Raw genomic sequence first — 20,940 nt, forward strand, 5'->3', positions numbered from 1 at the left:
TCCAATTCATTAGAGAGAATTTTATTGTCTGAGGTCATTAAAATAGGAGTACTCAGATTTCTTCTCAAATTGTAGTATTGGTCTTAAGCAGAAGTACATTTAGACATACTAAAGATAGCAAAGATATTCTGGAATCAGTTACTTTAATTATCTGACTTTTAAAAAATGATTATTTCAATCTCAAGTTAACAAGATCAAATCAAGATATATAAATAAAAATGGGCACAAGGTGTTAACTGGAGTGTCCTAGCCAGATTGCAAATTGGTTTACTGTGGCCTTGCCAACCTAAATTCTTCCTTGCAACTTCAGCTGGAATGGGTAATCTTCATTTCCTGTCCTGACTTGTACTGTGTTACAGTTCACTGTTTAGGTGATTAGCATGTGTGGATTTGATGGTCTCAAAGCTCTATTAAGTTATAAATGTTCAAACTACCAGTATGCTGTGGATAAAAATAGAAGTTGCTATTAGATGTCTATTCATACCCTGCAGAAGCCTGGCAACATTTTGAACCTTTTCAAAATGTAAATACTGCATATTAAACATAGGAAAGAAAATTAATGTGCTGCATTTGCAAATTTATTCCAAGTCAAAAATGCAAAGGGGGAGGAGAACTCTTGTAGCAGAATTGATATTCTACATTTACAGAGTATGTTAAGAAGTTTGTAATGATCCTAGCACAAAAGAAAAATAGTTTCGAAATGGATTAATTCATTTCTCTGATAATCTGAGCTTTTGAATTTCCTCTTTTCATTTAAAATTTATGGTCTCAGTATGACATTACTAGAGTTTATTGCATTTTGCAGGTGGCATTCATATGTTGTTACTTTATGTGCATTACATTGTAGGCAATAGGTTACAATTTTTTGTTTAAAATTTCCAGAACCACACAAGTACTTCTTAATTAGACTTGCAAATGAGTAATGCCTTTCTTCAAGGGGGAATCGTTAAAACATTACAAGAATTTTTGTGCCTTTTTTCCTTAGTTAATAGTCAGGAAAGTTTGCAATAAAGTTTGCTTTTTGAAACTTTGACATTTTGTAGTAAGTTCTGATTTACATATGAAGTCATCATCTGACAATTCCAAAGAAATGTCTTTTCAAAGCTAACCAGTATTTTTGTCTGTGTGCCTGTGACTCAAAAAGGGTTTAACAGATTTATCTTGCTTTCTGCCATTCAAAATAGTGAAAAGTTGTAATCTCAACAGCATTTGCAGTATCTTGAATAATTTAATAATATATTTTAATAATTTAATAATTGCCACCTTAATTCTAGATTTTAGTGGTACAAACTCTACCCACAAACTACCTATATTCTCTCCAAAGAAGCTTTACTAAAGAAAAGCAATAAATCAGAGCTAATATATCCATAATGTTAACAAGCAAAGTAGAAAAAGAAAACATGAAGTGATACAATTTTCATATAAAATTTTTATTCTACTTCTCAGACACAGTAAGATCTGGAAGCAGAGTCTAATTTTTACAAGCATGTTTTTAGATCCAAATTGACCCTGTACTTAGTACCAAGAGAGTTCAGAATTCTTAGCATTTATTCCCATAGTGGATGTCCATTTCATATTAAATATGCAAACTTTTAAAAGATTTCTAGTGATTTTATTTGGCTTGTAAGTAAAGATCTTGGATTTTCTTTAAGCTACATTAATTTTGGTGATGAAATGCTATACTTATGAGTATTATTTTATGCCAAAAAGTCATTTACTTGATACTCTTTAAATACTGTAGCACAATTCAACTTAAAGTACAATTCAACCTTAAATACCATAGCACAATTCAACTAAAGATGTAAACTGTCTTAAATAACACTAATGCAATGTGCACATAATGAATATAACTAACTTAATTTTCATGTAACAGATAACATCTGGGGGAAATGTATATTGGCAAGTTATGCAAAACTAATTTTCTAGCGACCACATCTGTAGATGTTATTTATTGTATGTTCACTTAACAGTCCATTATTCTGTTTAAAAATCTAGTCTCTTCTTTATTAGAGCTTTTAATGTACTCACCTTGGTTCGAATGGTCTGCTCATTATCAGAAAAAATATAAATGGCATTCACATGGAACAACATGATTGTTTTTATTATATCCATTTGTGTGCAAGTATTCAAAAACGGCAAGAGAAACACATTTATTGCTTTACATTCAAAGTAATATTTAGGGGGTATTTGAAAGTCAAGCAAAACCAATCATTTGGCCAAATGGATGAATGTGTATAATCAGAAACTCCTGATTTTTAATCTCAGCATTAGGCCTCAGGCAAGTCACTTAAAGTCCTTCCCTTTGTTTCCTGATCTGAAGATTATGGGTGCTATTCTCATATAGAAAAAGGGAGGCTGCTAAATCAGGGTACCAAATACGAGTGTTTTTTTAATAAACATTCTTGATCCTTTTTCTGTTTTTATTTTTCCAGATTTAAGAGGTAACATATTAGACTTTTGAGGAAAAAAATATGAGACAATTACAATTCTACAAGAATGTATAAAAATAGTTATAGAACTAGCTTTATTTAATTTGCTTCAACTATTCATAGACTTGAGGAAATTATAACGTTCTTTCAGAAAATCTAACTTAATAAAGCTGACCATGTCTCTCTGTTTTAAATAGATTTTATTACAGAACCAGTGATGTTGTAAAACATGAGGTTTTGTTAAAAAAATACAAAGGTCTAATTGTATTTTTTTAAAGAAAGTATTGCATCAGGCGGTTTCATTTAAACATTCACTGGCTCTGTGCTCTCACCACAATTATTGATTCTAATTTTTCTTAAACCTGTTTTTTAAAAAGGCTACCATTTTTAATGGGAAAAACATCACTGTGATGCTTCTGGGCATTATGTTTATTTCAAGCTATATATTTGACAGTGTACCTTATTATTATTAATGAAAATACTTTGTGCTTACTCTCATCTAAAATTGGGACCTTTCCCTTACAGTATCTCACTAACATAACTAAATGTAATTCTTCGTGAAAGAGAAAAACAAAGCTATGGTTTGGTTCATTATCAGTATGCAAAACACCCTGAAGAAAACAAATTCTCACCCTCAGTTTTTGCACACAAATTAAGTCAAGTTAATAGTTATATGGGCTACACTCATTTTAAAAAATCAAGGAAAAGAAAGACCCAACTTTCAGTCAGAACTTCAGGTTCCTGGGATAAGTGAACTTTCAGTCCATCAGAGAAATGATAGTGTGGAGCTAGAAAGTTCCAAGTTTCTAAGTGTGTGCTCAGTACACACACACACACACACACACACACACACACACACACACACACACACACACACACACTGAGCACCAAAGATCGGCAAACTGGGTATTTGGCAAGTAGTTCAGATGACCCTTATAAAGAAATCCAGACCACAGGAGTGTGAAGAATAAAACAAGAAATTAAGCACAAATACTGCTTGCATTTAAGTGTATAATCTGGTGGGGAAAAGGGAATGTGTGGGCAGACAGTACAACCTACCACTACCAAGATGGAGAGGAAAGCTACTGAGAACTTCCATCAGGGGCTGAGGACAAATTAGGAGAAAGTCCTCGCCTGTGTATAAAAAAGCATAGCAGCAAGACAAATATGGTGACAGCAAACCAGATAAAAGTTACTTAAAAACAATACTTTTACCTTTCAGATTAGCTCACGATTACTTTCCCAGTGCCTGCAGTAAATTCAGTAAACCCCATTCAGCTCCTTTCTCTATTCTTTTCAATGTCTCTCTCATCCCCACCACCCCTGCCCCAGACTTCCTGTTTCTCACCCTATATTAAAGTCTATACCACTAAGTAAATATCTCATCATCTTCCCTTGTCTCTGATTCCCATGCACAGCTTATTTATTTTACCTATAATGTTTTGGAAGCCACTAAAATCTGTTTAGCTCTCTCCTTTTCCTAGCTTGGTAAAATAAAGAGCAATAGAAGCTGTGGGAGGATGAAAAGCAAGAGTGGTGAAAAAAGGTACAAATCATTTTGTGGAAAGATGGAAATGCTTGTATGCCCCATTTAGGAAAAATGTAATGACTCATGAATGTAGATGAGAGAAAAGAACTGTTCTGATATGTGTTCTCAATATTCTATTTTGATTAACATTTAGTTGACTTAAGATAAACAATCTAGAATGATGTGACCTAACAGAATAAAAATTAAGTGTTTAATAATATCAATAATTTCCAAATATGGCAACTTAATGACGTATTAGAGTTTGCTGAAAACTGCATAGGCCAAGAAGTCAGCACAGCAGGGTTTAACTCCCAGCCCTGTCATGAAGTAATTACTTGACCTTAGGCCAATCATTTAACCTCTTGGTTTCCAAATCTCCTTGTCTATAAAACTAGGACACATCAGTGCTTCTGTACATCTACGCCAAGCCGTAGCGTTCTTTAAAATCAAGTCAAAATTAATAATATTAATTCAATGTAAAATATATGTACATTGGCAAGACCAAAAATAGCACAGCTTTTAGTACATTCCAAAATCGATCTAAATAAAAAACATTCATACTTAAATGATAAAATATAACATGGAATTTATTTGAAATGTAGAGAAATTATAAATGAGCGTAAGATTATTTCAAGTTTTTTTTTAATCTAGGCTTCACAGGATAATTATGTGGTGAACTTACGCATTTCCAAAGTTTTGTCTTCAGAGTTTTAGGTTCAGGACCTGACTTTGTCAGCATACTGTGGGTGACTACATCTCAGGGACTCAATAACAAGCTCATGACAGTTTCCTACAGTAACTGGAACAATTTATCAACTTATAGTGAAGAATGTGTAATAATAGGCATGGAAACCAGAACATTGAAGTGGGTGTGTCTTTATAGGTCAATTGAGATGGGAAACCAAATTATGATCAAAATGTCGCTTGTTAAACATGGAAGTAGGACAAGAACAACTATTTAGATGATTCAGATGTTTAATTTCATTAGTAACCTCATCTCTCCTTTCTCTCCTCCCACGTCACAATGAGATGAGGACTGCCAAAGTGGGTTTTCTTGACTCTCCTTCTTCTTCATTACTGATGTTGACCAACCACCTGCCTTCTTCTGATTAGCTCACTCTTGCTAAAGAATTGTTAAACGCTCATGGTGAAGTTTTGCCCTGTCTTCTTTGTTTTATGGTAAATCCCTCTGATCTACCTCATCACCAAGTTCTTGATGGTCACATCAGCAACTACATTCTGCTGAATATCAACCCCTACCAGGCTGTTAAGCACTTAACCTTCTGCCAGATCTAGAGAAGATATATAGGACATCTAAAACTTTGTTCTTTACCTACAGAGAGCTTGTAGGCAGGAGTAAGGGTTTACTGTGCATGAAACAATGAAAAGACAAATACTTTTAGAACAAATTTAGGCAGTACTAAATAAAATCCTAAACCACAGAATGTGGAAAGAGAATGAGACAGTGGGAAAGCAATACGTTAATTGTGATAGATGGAGTTCAAAAAGCATCAGAGAACCAGGAGGGCAATGCATCAAGAATTCTTCAAGGAGATGGCACTTGAAAGGATAACAGACTTAGGATTATGGCACATATACTAGGGAACTGACTGAAACTGTGGTTGCTTATCAAAGGCTATGTCATAATTCAGCTCTTTTGTTCCCATCAGCAAGTGATAGAGGTTGTCAAGCCTGCTGGTGGCCTTTTCCCGGATCCTCTGGAAGAAGGAATCTCATTTGATATTTACTCAACATTCATAAAACCACTCCCGACATTGGAAACAGAAATGAAGGTATGTTTCCTTTTGTCTTTTCATTCACCCTATCTCAGCTTTACATACACTTGGGTGGGAGGAAATAAACCAAATGTTCTTCCATTTTCTTTGCCTCTGATTCCCAACCAAATGCATATTCCCTAAGTGTTGATTCAAAGATGGGCCAGATGACAGTGGTTCAGCAGTTTTAATCTCTTCCACCCCACACTTCCTAATCTCCACCTTCACGTTGCCAAAAGTAAGCACTGCCTTGGCATCATGACTTGACATGTCATAAACCTCATGAATAATAATACAAATGCAGAGTAACAGCAAATCAAAATCTCCCTCTGAAATGATATTGTCCCTGGTAGAAAAGTATCAAACAGAGTTTTGAGGTTCTATGTAAATCTCCTAATGCTCTAGAAATCACCTGACTGTTGTTTACTTTCAATATTCTAGGGATTGGATCAAGAACAAGGCCTTGAGGGGTCCAAGTCAGAAACTGACACTCCAGACACAGATCCTTTAGTTGGTTTCACCATTGAAGATGTAAAATCAGTGCTGGGTCAAGTCACAGATGACATTTTAATCCGCATTCAGGTACTTAGTATTGATAGTATGTTCACTTACTTTATTATTAATTAGCCAACCTCAAACTTAATGTCTGTAAATACTACCGACACTCTGCCAGCAAGAGTGTTACTTATGATGGAGTTTAATTTAACATCTTCACATAATTCTCAGTTGATCATCTGAGTGAATAAGATCACAAAGTAGATTTGCCAGCAGCATCTAGTGTGGTGTACGTTATCAGTTTATAAAATCATTCAACATTGAAACCAAAAAAATAACATGGTAAAGGCTTCGTACCTTGTCAAACTGTAAACACTGCTCACGCAAAAGTAATTGGAGTACATTTCTGAACAGTAAACACTGAAGATCAAACCATAATTCTTAGCTAAGTCTTCTCGCCAAATTTCCAAAGAAAGACTTTCAAGTCTTTGAATTCCCTCTCAGACAATTTGTTCCTTTTCACATATCACTAATAGCTAAGCAATTTACACCAATAATGGCATGAAAATGGCGATGGCAGGAGCCACCTCTGTAGCAGCTGCCAGTGATTTATCAATGAACTGAGCTTTACGCTTAATCCTTTCTCATTCTGTCCAAACAACAGACGACCATTTCTACCTCAACACAATGACTTACAGGAATTCACATAATTTTCCAGGCCAAATGATTAAATCAGTAAAATGCATATTTTAAGTAAATTTGCAATTTCTAGTGGAAATGACCATAAATCAGGAGGACAACATAGTGCATATTTAAAATACACATGCATCTCAGGGGAAAATTTAGTTATCATTTGAAACATGAGACTATATATTAAAAACACACTGTATTAACAACAAATTTAAAAAGAGCAAAAGATTAGCTTGGCATAAGCATACCTTGTCACTTGTTTAATCATCAAATGTTATTGCACTATTTAATGATTTGGTGCCAACAGAATAAGCCAGAGTCCTTGGCTTAATAAGGGGTGTTTAGTGTTTACCAGAAATAGTGGAAGAACACGTTTTACACAAAGCTTTATTGTTAACAACTCCAGTGGATGTAATAACTGGTTACTGTGTGGAAGGGCAGAGTGCAGCTGAATTAAACTGAGTTCAGAACATATCTCCTTTTTAGATTTGATAACATTTCATCTAAATATAGTCTATGTATAATCATGGCCCTGGGCTCCTTTGCGATCCTGCGGCTCTGAAATTATTGCTGAGAAACTACTAGACAGTAATCGAATTGTTTGCAGGCCCCCAAAAATTGAAAACATCTTTACCAAGGCCATGTTCCATGCAGTGAATAGTATGTTTTTAACTATTCATTGAATTTTTTAAAAAAAATATTAGAGCCTGCCACATTTATATTCCTACTCTATAACAGAAAAAATATGATTGCTGTATGTGTGTGCTACTTCCCCTTGGCCTGAAGCTGTCCTGGAAGTTCGTTAGCTTGCTCACCTCAATGTAATTAGGTATGGAGAAAACGTGGATCAGATGAGAGGGATGCAGATCCTATACCTATAAGTACCACGATCACTTCCATTTTAAGTGGATTTGTGGACATCAGCCCAGGCCAAACTACTACCAAGTTTTCAATGAAATGGCATGATGATGTGGATTTATATAATGTCTCAAGATGGCAAACCCCTTTATGTGTTTTGTCTCAGTAATCCTAGTAAACTCCATGCACATTAGGCAGGCGCTTCCCCCAATAAATTGAACAATCAGACACAGAAAGACCGTAATTTGTCCAGAGTATTCAGGGTTGACAACTAATAAAAGGCCCTAAATGGAAGCTGTGAACTGGGTTCTAGTTCTAATTCCATCATTATCCACAAAAACCACATAATGTCTAATATCACGACCAGACTACTTTGGATTTTAATACTCCCGTGGTGTGGCACTTTTTCAGTGTTTACCCTTGTGTCTTGGTCAAATTCCAAGTTGGGTAATTACCCTCTGCTTACCTAAATTTCTCCTTCTATTTTAGATGGGTAAGTAATTTTCCACTTCTAAAATCTGCTTTCCAGTATTCCTGGCTCTAAAACCTGTCACATCTCTTGCAAAGGTGGATGCATGACAGTGGTCAGTGTATATGCCATCTGAACACACTAATGTGCCATAGGAACAGTTAATGAATTATTATTCATAAGATGTTTTAAATTTCCCTATAGTTTTTTCTCCTTCTTACTATTATTACAATTTTTGCTTTCCCCCCAAAAAAGTAACAGAGAATTCATGCTTTAACTTTTCAGAGCTCCTCTAGTGTGGTTTCAGATGGATTTCACCTGTTATAATACAGAAATTTCTGAAAATGTAGTATGAATCCTTAATGTTTTTATGTTAATTCACCTATTTTCTCACTGACTCACTTTATAGTTTTAGAGACTTATTAAGAATGAAGTTATCTTGGCCCTGAGATGTTAATTAAAATTATACTGAATAGAGCAAACATTTTAAGCCTACATAGTTTAGGTATTTTAATTTTAAAGATACATTCAAAATGAAATTATTTTGGCCCTGAGTTGTATAATAAAAATTATACCCAGTGGAGCAAACTTTAATATATTTAAAGAATTACATTTCAGAGAAATGTGAATGCTAACACTAAATCCTTGCGTTAAATGTTGGCTGTTGGCCCTGTCTAAGCAATAGGGTAAAATAATGTAAAAACTTTGAGGAAAGCTTACCATTTTGGGACTCTAGGTATTTTTAGAATTTTTCAGGTTAGAAAAGCTGACTATGAGATCATCTCAAGGTAGTGGTCAATGAGAGGCTGTTGAACCCAGGTCATGGGCTTCCCACTTTTTCCTAAAGAAAAAGAACCAAACCCAATCCTAGTGGTTGTGGGATAGCTTGTCTGTACAGCAGTGTTCTGAGGGATAACAAGGAGACATAGCCAACTAATGACAGTCTGATCTTGACTAGACATAGAGTCTTTTCATCCAGGCCATGCTGGTTATACCTGAACTGAAGTACTGATCACTAAAGTGTGGAGATCTGAAGCATTACACGCCTCTGTTAGTACACCACTCTTTTAGGTATACCTTCATGAACATTTTCCCAAGGTCTACACTTGTTTGACAAATACTGTCTCAGTGAAATACCAGAAAGGTCTCCAGGTTAATGCAAAGACACTGGTGAAGTAGCGGAACAGAAGCTGGTAGATGATAGTACATCAGTCTTTGACTGAAAAGAAATGTGATTACTGGTGGGCGTAGATGGACATTAACTGAAAGCGGGAAGAGTCAATTGTTTGGGTAGAACAATTCTTCCCAGTCCTTTGAAATTGTGATAGCTCATCAAACTATTTCAATCCTTATGTGGTCCAATATAGTGCATTCCATAAATTCGTTTTGATAAACAGGAGTAACAAAATTTTTTAAATTGTTCATGACATCATATCAATGAAAGAAAACATTGACGAAGTATGTCATAAAATTGGGAGTTGAAATTATGGACTTAAAAGTTAGAGTGTAATGTTGACATATTACCATTCTTCTACTTATTTTTTAGATAAGAACTAACAACCAGAGTAGTTAAGTGACTTGCCTAAGGCTACATAGCTAAACTAGTGCCTAGATCTTCCCACTCCTAGACCGCGTTCCTTCCAATTCTACCAACAACCAGCATGGGGAGGGAATCAGTGAATCCTGAAAAAGATAGAGTTTCTTTGTAACCTGCAGGACCATTTCATTCTACCTTTCCTCCTCCACCCAACCACCAAGAAGGGAAAAGATAAGCACCAGAGGCCAGAGATTATTCCCAAGGCTTAGTATAACTTGAACCAGAAAAGTCTAACACTCATGTGAATTCTGAATCCAGAATTGTTGACACACATATGAACTTCTCAAAATATCAACTTTTACTGTGAGGTGAAATAGATTATCATCAGATAAGGTAACAGGACATTTCAAAACTGTCTATTTTAGTTATATTCTAAAAAGTATGTAAATAAATATTTTAAAATTATATCTGGGCTTAAAACAGTATTTGATTTTTTTCCTATCTAAATTAAAGTAATAAACATTTCTCAAAGTACAGTTACCCTGAAGACTTCAAATTATGTTAAAGATTTTAATAATCTAAACTTTGAATGTATTAACGCATATGTATAAACTACTCCTCGAATCTGTGTAGACATTTTTAAAATCAGGTAAAAAAACAACAAAAACACCAGTTTTGCCACGTCAACCACTACTGCTTTCCCTGCGTGTAATTTTATTATCCATTGTGAAAAAGGGAAGACATATTCAGGGCTACTAATGTTCAGATAATGTGAAAGTATTTCTGGAATTGTGCAGGTAGCAATGTTAGTCCACAGAATATCACTGCCAGAGGCTAAATGCTATCACAGCCTCAGCAATGACTAAAACCTGACAGCAATTGCGTACTTTTCTCTACCAAAAATATACCACAAAGTGGCATCATTCCCAGAGTTATAATGTATGATGAATACTCTTAATTATGAGAATTGTTCTAATTGTAAGATTATTTGTGTTGTTATTTCACAACAGAAGGTTTCTGGGATCTCATTTAGAAAGTATTACACAGGAGACAAAAACATCCATTGCAAAGGGGTGGGGGAACCAACACCACTGCACTAACTGAGCCCACAGCAGTTATTCTGATTTGGTGCTTATTGGTAAAGTCTGTCTGAAAATACAGATAAATTATCCTATCTTCCAACACAAGGCTATGTGAAAAATGGCTGTCCAAATACCACTTCCTGTTCATAGCAGACATACTATACATTGGGAATGTGCAGAGAAATATGATAAAGTGTTATCACATCACTACAGGCTGAAACACAGCTATGTCTGCAAAACAGGAAGGTGTGTGAGGGATAATGTCTGTCTTTAGGCACTATAGTATGTCAAAACCACAAAGACAATGTGCAGCAAAAGATAGCTCCATCATAACCACTTTTTTATGATTGTCTTCACAGACTGAGATAAACAAAAAGCTGCAAATACAGGAAGAGGCCTTTAATGCACGAATAGAAAAATTGAAAAAGGCCTGAGGACTCGGTACAAGAAGAGTAATGCTAAACTTCACAGAAACAAACAAAACCAGCCGGAATAATAGACTCTCTACAGCATCGTATCTCTTTCATTTAGTTACAAAAGAAAAACCAAGCCCCCCTCCCACTTTTTATTATCCTAAGTAATTAGAAAAGTATTGGCCCCAATTTTGCTATCTCTTGTCCCCTAATAGCCTCTGAATTTATTGCATTGAGCGTAATAAGAACATTTCGTATACTAGAGTTTGGAGAATTACATATAAAAATACAATTACTTTTACGATAGTCCTTTGACGTTTTGACTAATAAACTCTATTCATCTTCAAGGAGAATGAAGCCAACTTTTTAAATAACCAAAAATATAGAAAAATAATAATTTTTATCCATATTGACCTAAATGAACCGACACATTGGAGCACTGTGAAAAGATACCAGTACCACACTGCTGAGGATAAAATTTGTTAAACAATAGCAATTCAAATGCATACACTCTGGTTTTTTTTTTTTTCTTAAATCATTTGTTTTTCTTATTTAAATGTTTCAGTGTGAAACCAATTTTCTGAAATTATATAATGCAGTTTGAAGCACTTTAATTTATTCTGTACTGTATTTGTTATTTCTAATCTTGTTACTCTCCCAGGAGAATACATGACCTATATAAAAAGAAGCAATGCATAAATGGTTATTAAAGACCAACCTATATATAGATTGTAAAAATCTTAAATACAAATCAAGCTCATAGAGGTTCTAAAATAAACCATTATATTGCAGCGGAATGATTGAAAAATATCTCAAGGCTTTAAATACCTTTATTAAAATATAATTTTAAAAGAAAAATATCCATTTGCCAACTGATTGTCCCTAGTTGGACAAATTAATTAATTACCACCTAAGCTTTTTTCAAAGTTCTTAGACCTCAGAGTATTCTAGAATAGAGAGCATTGCTAGGAGGTGGCAATTCCCTCAATAATTTTCCAGAGTTCACAATACTTGCATCTGGGTAGCACTTGGTTGGAAATCAGCTTTAACCTTACCTTCTTCATCAGTATCAAAGGAACTACCCAAACATATTCACTTGGGGCACAGACAAATCTGAAAGCATTTGGTAATTTCCTAACTGCACTGATCAACAAAGTAAGAGTATGCCTTAAGATAAAAATCATGTATAATGTTCATGCAGTTCCAAGGCTGGAAGGCCTGGAGATGTGTTTCATCCCTGAGCTGTCCTTTCTGAATGAAAAAGTTGATGGCTGTAGGACATCATGAGGAGGGCTCACCAGTCTGAATTTCCTCAAGCAGTCTTTTCTGCTGGGAAAACTGACACTGGAGAAACTACAAACAGAGAATAAAGGAGCATCTAGAAATCACCAAACAGTTTCAAATGTAATCACTGGCAGATCTGCATTTCTAATACAGAATGTTTATTTGAGCAAGGATATCAGGAATATCGAGACTCTAAAACTGAATCAAAACTAGCACTAGGATCTCTAACACTGCATAGAGATAATATATTCTTTTTTTTTTTTTTTTTTTCCTGAGTTGGAGTCTCACTCTGTCGCCCAGGCTGGAGTGCAGTGGTACGCTCACGGCCACCACAGCATCGACCTGCTGGGCTCAGGTGATCCTTTTGCCTCAGCCTTCCAAGAAGCTGGAGCTACAGGTGCAAGCCACCAAACCTGGCTAATTTTTTTATTTATTGTAGAGACCAGGTCTTTCCATGTTGCCCAGGCTTGTCTCAAACCCCTGGGCTCAGGCAATCCTCTTGCCTCAGCTGCCCAACGTGCTGGGATTACAGGCATGAGCCACTGTGCCGGCTCTATCAGTACATATAGTGGCCATATAACATTTTATTTTATCAATTCCATACTTTTTTGACATGTTCTGTGGCTGAACTTCGTTGTTTCTAGTAGTTGTATGGCCACACTGCACTGCTATTCTTATACAAGCATCTTTGTGAATATGCATGATTGTAATTGTAGGATGAAATTCTAGAGGGGGAATTTCTGGGTCACATTGGATGTGTATTCCAATCTTATTAGATATTTTCAAAGATATTTCACCACTTTGCGCACCCACTGACAGTGTCTAAGAGTGCATCTTTCTCTACATTGTTAACAACAGCATGCGTTAGCCAACTTTTTGTCTTTGGAATTCCAATAGAAAGAAAATAATGGATGTTGTTGTTTTGCTTTTATTGATTTATTCCCCATGGAGTGAGCACCTTTTCATATGTTTACAAACAAATATATATTCATTTAATATATGTTTGTATGTACGTACAGACACATTCAATTCATACTCCTAATAACCCTAAGAGATAAACAGATAGATACTATTAGCCTCATTTTATAGTTATAAATCGTGAAACTTAGAGAGATTATTAACTAAAACCAAGTTACACGATTAATTATTGGCGGATCAGGGCTTCAAACACAGATCTCACCTATTTTACAGATGATGAAACTGAAATACTGGGGAACGCTAAGGAACTTTCAATGATCATACAACCAGTATGGGGTAGAATTAGGTTTGGAACTTGAACCTGTATCATTACAAAACCCATGTACTTAACCTTTACTTTCATCTAGCCATCTCATGAAATAAAGTGAAAGATGACCTTTCTTTTTCCTTATTACAATAAGAGAGCAAACTTGTTTATGCTGATGAGCATATTAAGTATTTTAAAAATGTATGCAAAGATAAAATGTATAATTCACCTCCATTCATTCATTCATAGACTGTGTATTCATTGAGTACCTCCTATGTGCCTGGGCATTTAGTAGTGAGCCAAATAGACATGGTCTCTGTCCTAATAATCTAGCAGAGGCAGGCAGTTAGTACTGACTGTGATAAACACAGTCTCAGAGAGTTATATGAAAATAAGCAAAGGAGCTTGGTCTAGCATGAGCAGTCAGGGAAGCTTCTTATGGGTATCAATATCCGGGCTGGGATCTGAGAAAGACAGGTAGAAGTTAACTAGTAAAGGAAGGTGAAGGAAATGCATTTCAAACAGAGAGATCATGTGCAAAGTCCCTGGGATACAAACCAGAGTCAAAACTGTTCCAGGGTTATAGATCACATTTCAGATTTTTATTTTTAATCTAAAAACAATGAGCAATTATTAACAAATTTCAAGTAACAAAAGACAGCAGATTTGTGCTCTTAAAAAGGCCATCCTCCCAGTACAAAGATTTTTGCCCCTGGAGACCTAGAAAAGAGAATATTCTCATGAAAAGATTCCTGCTGCTAATAATGCTACATAGCACCACTTCTTAGCAATTTCTAAGAGTGAGAGAAATAAAGTCTGTGACTTTTTTTCAAGTCTTAAGGTCCACCTACTCTAAGTAGTCTTTGGCACAAAGGTAGCCCTCTGAAGAGCCAATTAAAAAAATACCAAACTATCATTTAGACAGGGGCAGCTTTTTATCATGCACAATACAAGTGTTTCTTCCATTTGCAGGAATAATTTGAGAGAGCTTTTTACCTAGCTCCCATGATAAGTTTCAAAGAGCAAATGTATTCATTATGTTATGAACAAGCCACAGACTGCCACATTTCAGGTACTCGCAGGCACTGTTGTACCTAAATATAACTGTGGAGTCATTTTTCCAAAATCCGAATATAAAGCCCCTATTTCCATCCTCCATTTGATTGGAACCATTCAACCATCCTGGTAGATAATAAGTTTGCATGTTCTTAGATTGCATTTCATTATGCTTCAGTTCCCCTAGAGAATAAACGTGCTCCTTTTCCCAACAATTGTAGGGGAGAAATACTTCTGACATCTCAAATTTCAGAGAGTCTCAGAAGAAGTCCCTCTTCTGGACATGAAAGTCATTTTTTTTTTTTCCCTGGACGTTCATTTGTTAAATAAGAGAAGTCAGGACCTCTTCATGGCAGCCAAAATACCTATTAAGTTTCCTAAGAAAAATGAATCCTCACATCCCATCTCATTGGAATTCACAAATTCCAAACTAAAGAGAGAATACTAAAAATCTATTTTGCTTTCAGAAACACTACCCTTTTTGAGGAAGTATCTATAGTAGAAATTATTAGTTTATCAAATTTTATTTGTCAGAGCAGCCAGAGTTTTATGTGAATAAAATTTTTAGTCTCAGGCTGGGCATGGTGGCACTTTGGGAGGCCAAGACTGGAGAATCACTTGAGGCTAGGGGTTCGAGACTGGTCTTAGCAATATAGCAAGACTCTTCTCTCAACAAAAAAATAAAAACATTAACCAGGCAGGGTGAGGCATGCCTGTGGTCACAGATACTCATGAGGCTAGATCAGGAGCATTGCTTAAACCCAGAGGGTTGAGGCTGCAGTGAGATATGATTATGCCACAACACTCCAGTCTGGGTGATAGAGCAAGAACCTGACTCTAAAAAAAAAAAAATATATATATATATATATATATATATATAGTTTCAGAGAATGTTCAATGAAAATGTTTCCAATGGTCATTTTGGTGTTTGTTTCTTCTGTAATTTGTTCAGGGAGCTTTCTAGGTGCCAAGATGAAAGAAGACAGATAAGGTCCTTGACTTCAGAGAGTTCATGGAATTAATGAAGTTTATAATCTAGAGGCAATTGAAAAACAAGAGAATGATTGTTTTTCCAAATGAACATGCAAAATTATAGCCACAAAATGCTTTTCTGAATAATCCCCAAACACAAATAAATCCACCTACTTAAAAGAATCTGGTCCAAATCTTCTTGCAGTAGAATTCTAAATAAATTATCTAGATACTTCACCCCAGAGAAGAAGCCTAACTTCTGCTTATGTGTTGACTATCCATAGTGACTTCCTTCCAAAGAATATGATGTGGAAAGGGGGCATAGGGCAGAAGTGACTTTATAGTTAGAAACATGACAAACTACTTCGACCAGGTGACCAAATCAACATCGATAGTCAGTAAATCATGTTGATGGCATGCACCTTTGACATAAAATAAAAATGGTACCTTATCTCTGTGATCTTCATCCCAAAAGCCTATAGCCCCAGTCTAATCATGAGGAAAACATCAAGCAAATTCCAATACAGGAACATCCTACGATTTACCTGACCAACACTCTTCAAAACTGTAAAAATCATCAAAGAAGATCTGAGAAAATGTCATGGCCAAGAGGAGCTTAAGGAGAATGGCAACTAATTGTAATGGTATTCTGGATGGTGCTCTGGAACAAAGAAACAAATTCTTAAGGAATATAAATAAAGTATGAGCCTTAATTAATAAAAAGTGACAATATTGGTTTATTAATTGTACCAAATGTATCATAAATGTAAGATTAGTAATAATAGTAAAAGAGGGAGAGAGGACAGCTTAGGGGAACTCTGTACTATCTGCTCAGTTATTCTATAAATGTAAAACTGCTCTAAAAATGTAAGATATATTCACTTAAAAAATAATTTTGGCCAAAACAAACAAAAATTATTTAAAAGGAAATAGGCCCACAGTCAGATTTCATCATTTTGGAATGACATCACTTTCTTTTTTTTTTTTTTTGAGTTGGAGTCTCACTCGGTCGCCCAAGCTGGAGTGCAGTGGCCACTCCCAGTCACCGCAGCCTTGACCTGCTGGGCTCCGGCGATCCTTCTGCCTCAGCCTTCCAAGAAGCCGGAATTACAGGAATGCGCTACCACACCCGGCTGATTTTTTGATTTATTGTAGAAATGAGGTCTCGCTGCCCAGGCGGGTCTCAAACCCGCGGGCTCAGGCAATCCACTCACCTCAGCCTCCCAAAGGCGCGGGATTACAGGCTTAGCCACCGAGCTCAGCAACATCACTTTCTAAATAACACATGAAAAATAACACATAGCTTGCAAATTAGAGAGAAAAATGCTTATAAAGGAGAAGAAGGTAATAAACAAATCTCATTTTTAAAAGATAATTTCAAATCTCATCAGTCTGAACCTCTTCATAACTTTTCAGTTTTGTAATAGAATTTGAAACTTTCCAAAAATGTGCATATTTCATAAAAGCATAGAGTAGATTGATTTCTTTTACCACCTAACTCTCTACAAGATAATACCATAATATGGTCTATCACCTAATCTTAAAGACAGCAACCATTTCTAGAAAGATCCCAGTCTTTCAAGTTGTTCACAATGAGGTAAGTAAGTCTTCTCTAGTTGCTGTTAAGACTTATCTTAATGAGCATTCCTTATCTTATGTAACATGGAAAACACAATATATAAACAAACAAATGGTATCCAGCTACTTGAAACTAGGATTAGTAATAATCATATCATTTGCCATCTTATCACCCCAAAAAATGATCAAGATAGCCTGGGTGTTAATTCTTTTATTGAATATTCATCTCAAAATCAAAAGGAGAAAAAAATTAGACCCTGTTCTTATAACAGTAGCATTTTATATTAATGCATTATCAACATACAGTCTTCATAAAATCAAGATCCAAATTCAACCAGAATAAAAGTATAGTATTGGTTAATCCCCAACAATAACCAACAAAATTTGTGAATTTTATTTCCTATTTTTTGGTATAAAAATTGACTTGTTTTTTTCATTAACTCTATTCAATCCTCTTTTTGGTTGTCATGAGACTTTATGGATTAGGATAAAGTTAAAGTTTGCAGTGAATTTGTAATTGTTTTGGAAAAAAAACTCTCTCGAACGCTATTTTTCCTCTACTCTCACACAACCACCATGACAATCATCGATGCAGAAGACTTCTGTGACCAAATGTGTGGGAGTTTTTCTCTACACACCAATCAGTAGACACCAGCTGGGTGCCCCTACAATTCAATTCCAACACTATCTACCTGAAGATACTGTCAGATTCCACGGGTTGAGGGCTCAGTCTCCAAGGCAGGTGTGCGTGTGTGTGTGTGTATCATAACACCACAGTAATAATCAAAAATTTGAAATGGACCGATAGAAAGTATTCTCATTCCATTTGCCAGGCCCAGAATTGTTAAATTTGCTTAGGACCAAACAAAAGTAATGACCAACAGGATTCAATTAAAAGATGGTAGGAACATAGGACCATGGTTCTAAAGACCTAAACATCATCGAATTTTATTCTATCATGATGAAGAAACTGAGACCCAGAAAAGCAAAAAGACATTGCGATCACACAGCTAATTCATGGCAAGGGCTAAACTAGAATCTAGATCATCATTCATTCATTCACTTACTTATTCAAACATGTGTATATACAACAAATGCTTACTGAATGTCATCTGTGTGTCAGAAACCAACAAAACTGGACATAATCGCTGCCCTCATGAAGTTTGTAGTTTAGTGGGAAGACAGATTTTAATCACACAATTATTTTTAAAACTATAATGGGCTCTATTTTTAAAAAAGAAAAGAAAAGGAAAAGGTATATGCTGCAAAAAGAGCTTATACAGAAAATTTGACCAAATCAAGGAAGCTTTGACTGGGAGAGTCATACTCCAAGGATGGATCAGGCAAGGAGGGGAGAAAAGAGTTTTCAGGCAAAGGGAACAGCAAGTGCAAAATTCATGTAGAAATAGAATACGAAATGTAGAGAATGTGAAAGGAAGCCTTTGTGGCTAGAGTCTCATAAGTGATACAGAGCATTTTTCAAAATTGAGGGTGAATGGGTAGTGGAGATTAGATATTGCAGAGAATTGTAGGTCAGGATAAAGAGTTTTGCCTTTATCCAAAATACAATGAGAAGTCACTGAAAGATTTTAAACAGAGACCTGACTCTTCAAAGGTGGCTTCTAAAAGACAGGAATATTTGCACTATGCAAAGATTACTCTACTTGCAGTGGAGAGAATGAGGAAGAGACCAGGAAGGATGGGTCATCCCAGTTGGGATACTTTTCCTGTCCAGTGCATTTTCTATTACACCCATATGTGTCGAAAGTGGTCCATCAAAGCCCATTCTGCCATACTTCCTTCCTGAGCATATGCCTGGACTCCATTTCCCAGATCCTTTTGCGGTTAGATGTGACCATGGGACTCCGTTTTTCCCAGTGGAATGTGGGCAGAAGTGAAATGTGCTACTTTAAGGACTTTGCTCAAGTCCAGACAACACCTTCTTCATTTTCTTTCTTCCTCCTTTCCACTGGCTGCATGGCAGTGATGATGACAATTTAAAGGTCACAGTGCACCTGTCAGCCTGGGTTCCTGAATGAACATATGACAGGAGACACTCACCAAACTGGAGGATGCGACCAGACTGTATTATGAGTGATAAATATAAACTTCCATTTTTTTAGAGCTACTTCATTCTTGGGTCCATTCATTACAGCAAATTAACCTGCCCTAATTAACTCAATGGATATGTCTCCTTATGTCTATGTGTATGTAATATGTCACATATGGGTCAACGTCTATAAACTTGGGAAACAACAGGCAAATTCATTAACTAGGGACCTGCTTATAGTTTTATTATATAAGGTAATTGCTTCTTAGTTTATGTAAACCTGCATTCCCCCCTAAACTGGCATTCTGTGAAATAACTGACTGAACCTCCCAAGTGTGATGAATTGCACACTCAGGAATTCCCTACTAAGGACCACACCTTAAATACTTTCTCTTTCAAAGTGAGGGTGGTGATTTTTAAAATGTCTATGGTTGGCTTGGGATTTCATTAATATATTAATAAAAGTATAAACAAGACCCTAAATTATTCATTTGCTAATATTTTCCCCCCTTAGGCTAAGGTCATTTCTTCAGCTGATACAGTCCTTAATTCACTATAAATTACTTACTAAATACCTACTCTAGGAATCTGGATAAATCCTTTACTAGAGCAAATACTACTGTGTTAGCTGCTATGGATATTAACTATAGTCAGCTCTTTTTTTGTTTTTTTTGAGTTGGAGTCTCACTCTGTCACCCAGACTGGAGTGCAGTGGCACAGTCCCGGCCAACACAGCCTCGACTTGCGGGCTCCGGCGATCCTTCCGCCTCAACCTTCCAAGTAGCTGGAACTACAGGCGCACACTACCATGCCCGGCTAGTTTTTGATTTATTGTAGAGACGCGGTCTCGCCAAGTTTCCTGGGCGGGTCTCGAACCCGCGGGCTCAGGCAATCCTCTCGCCTTGGCCTCCCAAAGTGCTGAGATTACAGGTTGAGCCACCGAGCCTGGCCAACTATACTCAGTTCTAAAGACTAATATGCATTTCTGAAGTATTATCTTTAGATAGTACACACTTTCATGAGTTAAAAGAAAAGGCACAGTAAGATTATAGAGTTGGTAATAGAAACAGAACTTGGTTTTTCCCTTTCTCAAACATGATCAGCCATGAATTGTTCACTTGTGACCACCTGAATCAGTTAGCATGCTCTTGGCTGCAAGTAAGCAAAATCTAAAATGGCTTAAATAACGACAAAATGTGCTATGTTAAATTTAAAATGGCTTAAATAACAACAAAATGTACTATGTCATCTAACAAGGGAAGTTAAATTTAGGGATACTCAATGACATCATAGAGGACCCATATTATTTCTGTCTGTGGTGCCCACTCCAGTATCTTGGCTTTTGTCCTCAGAATTGTCCCCTTAGAGTCCCAAAATGGCAGCAACACCCTCACAAAAGTACTGTGTGCTCAACAAAGTAGGTTTTCTTCTTTTACTTCTCTTTTCAAGAAAAGAAAAACTTTTCCCAAAGCCTGCCAAGAGAATTGTCTGTGTCCTTT

The 20,940-nt window shown here is 36.0% G+C and overlaps 1 protein-coding gene across 2 annotated transcripts in view; it reads left to right on the forward strand.

The window, feature by feature from the left end:
• Positions 1-11,890, forward strand: part of CUNH10orf107 (chromosome unknown C10orf107 homolog) — a 102,037-nt gene extending 90,147 nt beyond the window's left edge. The window contains exons 5-7 of one of the 2 annotated variants that reach the window (XM_008053859.2): positions 5,628-5,750; positions 6,174-6,314; positions 11,223-11,623. In XM_008053859.2, the coding sequence (XP_008052050.1) occupies positions 5,628-5,750; positions 6,174-6,314; positions 11,223-11,297 (339 nt within the window). In that variant the 3' untranslated portion in view covers positions 11,298-11,623. Of the gene's footprint in view, positions 1-5,627; positions 5,751-6,173; positions 6,315-11,222 lie in introns of both variants that reach the window. The other variant, XM_021710373.1, reaches the window with a different exon arrangement.
• Positions 11,891-20,940: the final 9,050 nt, after the last annotated feature.

The sequence above is a fragment of the Carlito syrichta genome, unplaced genomic scaffold, assembly GCF_000164805.1.
Source record: "Carlito syrichta isolate Samal-C Ts95f unplaced genomic scaffold, Tarsius_syrichta-2.0.1 Scaffold288766, whole genome shotgun sequence".
NCBI lineage: Eukaryota > Metazoa > Chordata > Mammalia > Primates > Tarsiidae > Carlito > Carlito syrichta.